Source organism: Galeopterus variegatus, unplaced genomic scaffold (genome assembly GCF_000696425.1).
Source record: "Galeopterus variegatus unplaced genomic scaffold, G_variegatus-3.0.2 Scaffold2354, whole genome shotgun sequence".
Taxonomy (NCBI): Eukaryota; Metazoa; Chordata; class Mammalia; order Dermoptera; family Cynocephalidae; genus Galeopterus; species Galeopterus variegatus.
The window spans coordinates 302,725-304,122 of NW_007728465.1; the positions used below are offsets into that span (position 1 = coordinate 302,725).

At 56.4% G+C, this 1,398-nt stretch overlaps 1 protein-coding gene across 1 annotated transcript in view; it reads left to right on the forward strand.

The window, feature by feature from the left end:
- Positions 1-585, forward strand: part of WNT9B (wingless-type MMTV integration site family, member 9B) — a gene marked incomplete at its 3' end in the record, with an annotated part of 3,297 nt that extends 2,712 nt beyond the window's left edge. Inside the window, exon 3 of the mRNA XM_008581428.1 lies at positions 320-585. Coding sequence (XP_008579650.1) covers positions 320-585 — 266 coding nt within the window. The remainder of the gene's footprint in view (positions 1-319) is intronic.
- Positions 586-1,398: the final 813 nt, after the last annotated feature.

The window sequence follows — 1,398 nt, forward strand, 5'->3', positions numbered from 1 at the left end:
ATCAGCTGTGCCCCTCCTTAAGTGCCTAAGTCACTTCTCTTTGCATCTTAGTGTTCTTATCTGTTAAGTAGGGTCCTGCTGCCCTCTGGGAATCTGGGCACATACTCCATAGTGAATTTGGAAGTTCCATTTAAAGGGCCACTTGCAGCCTGAGTTTAAGGGGAGTGGCAGGAGGCATGCCCAGAGCTGTATCCTCAGGCTCGCACTCCCCTGTCCTGCTCACCATGACGCCCCCTCCTTTCTGCCCCCAGAGGGTGGCGGGCAGCCTTTGAGCTTCTTGCCTTCCTCCCTCTCGATCCCCCCTGGGTGCCGGGCACAGGTTTCAAGGAGACGGCTTTCCTGTACGCGGTGTCCTCGGCTGCCCTCACACATGTCCTGGCCCGGGCCTGCAGCGCTGGGCGCATGGAGCGCTGCACCTGCGATGACTCTCCGGGCCTGGAGAGCCGGCAGGCCTGGCAATGGGGTGTGTGTGGCGACAACCTCAAGTACAGCACCAAGTTCCTAAGCAACTTCCTGGGGCCCAAGAGAGGAAGCAAGGATCTGCGGGCACGGGCAGATGCCCACAACACCCATGTGGGCATCAAGGTGAGCAAGCTCCCCGGCTGCCCAAATCACCTTCCCCAGCCAGAAGACGGGCCAGGGACAAGGTCTACAGGAGGCCAGCACCCCACCAGGCCCAACATACACACGGAGCTGCCCCCGGGATGAACTTCATTCCGTCCACCAGCATTCCCTGGGCGTCAACTCTGGACCATTACTGGGTACCAGGAATACAGCAGAAGTAGGGAAGGGGCCTGGATATTAGCAGCAGCTGGGCAGCAGTGGGAGCCAGGCTTGGGACTAGGTCTTGGGGAAGCAGGGACATTTTTGGAGAGGGGTTTTCATTCCAAGGACCGGGCCTTCCTGGAGATCCTAGAAACCAATACAGTTTGGAAACTTTGATCTCGTGCATTCCCTGCCCCTCCTCCATTTTACGGTGGGAAGACAGAGGAGGCCCAGAGAGGGGAAGGGACTTAGCTGCAGTCACACAGTAGTAGGAAAACTGGAGGGTAAAAAGTATCTAGGTATATTGAGGTGAGATGGCTGGGAGAGGCCAGTACTCCAATTCCTTAGGAAATTGTATCCTGTGTTCTGTGTCCTCACCACTGAGTTTGTGTGAACCAGCGCTGCCATGTTCAGTTGTGTAAGTTGTCTACTGCACAAGAACTCCAGACCAAGGGGAGGAGCAAGGGCTAAGATCCAATCCATACTGCTCTCACCAAGGCATGCACATTGGCATAGGGCTGTCTGCCTGGAGGAAGGGGAGCCTAGTTTGCGTGAAGGTGCCTCTCGGGCTAGCTTAGGTCCTATTTGTCCACCTCACATGAACCTTCCTCTGCCTCCTTCTCAATCCTCCTG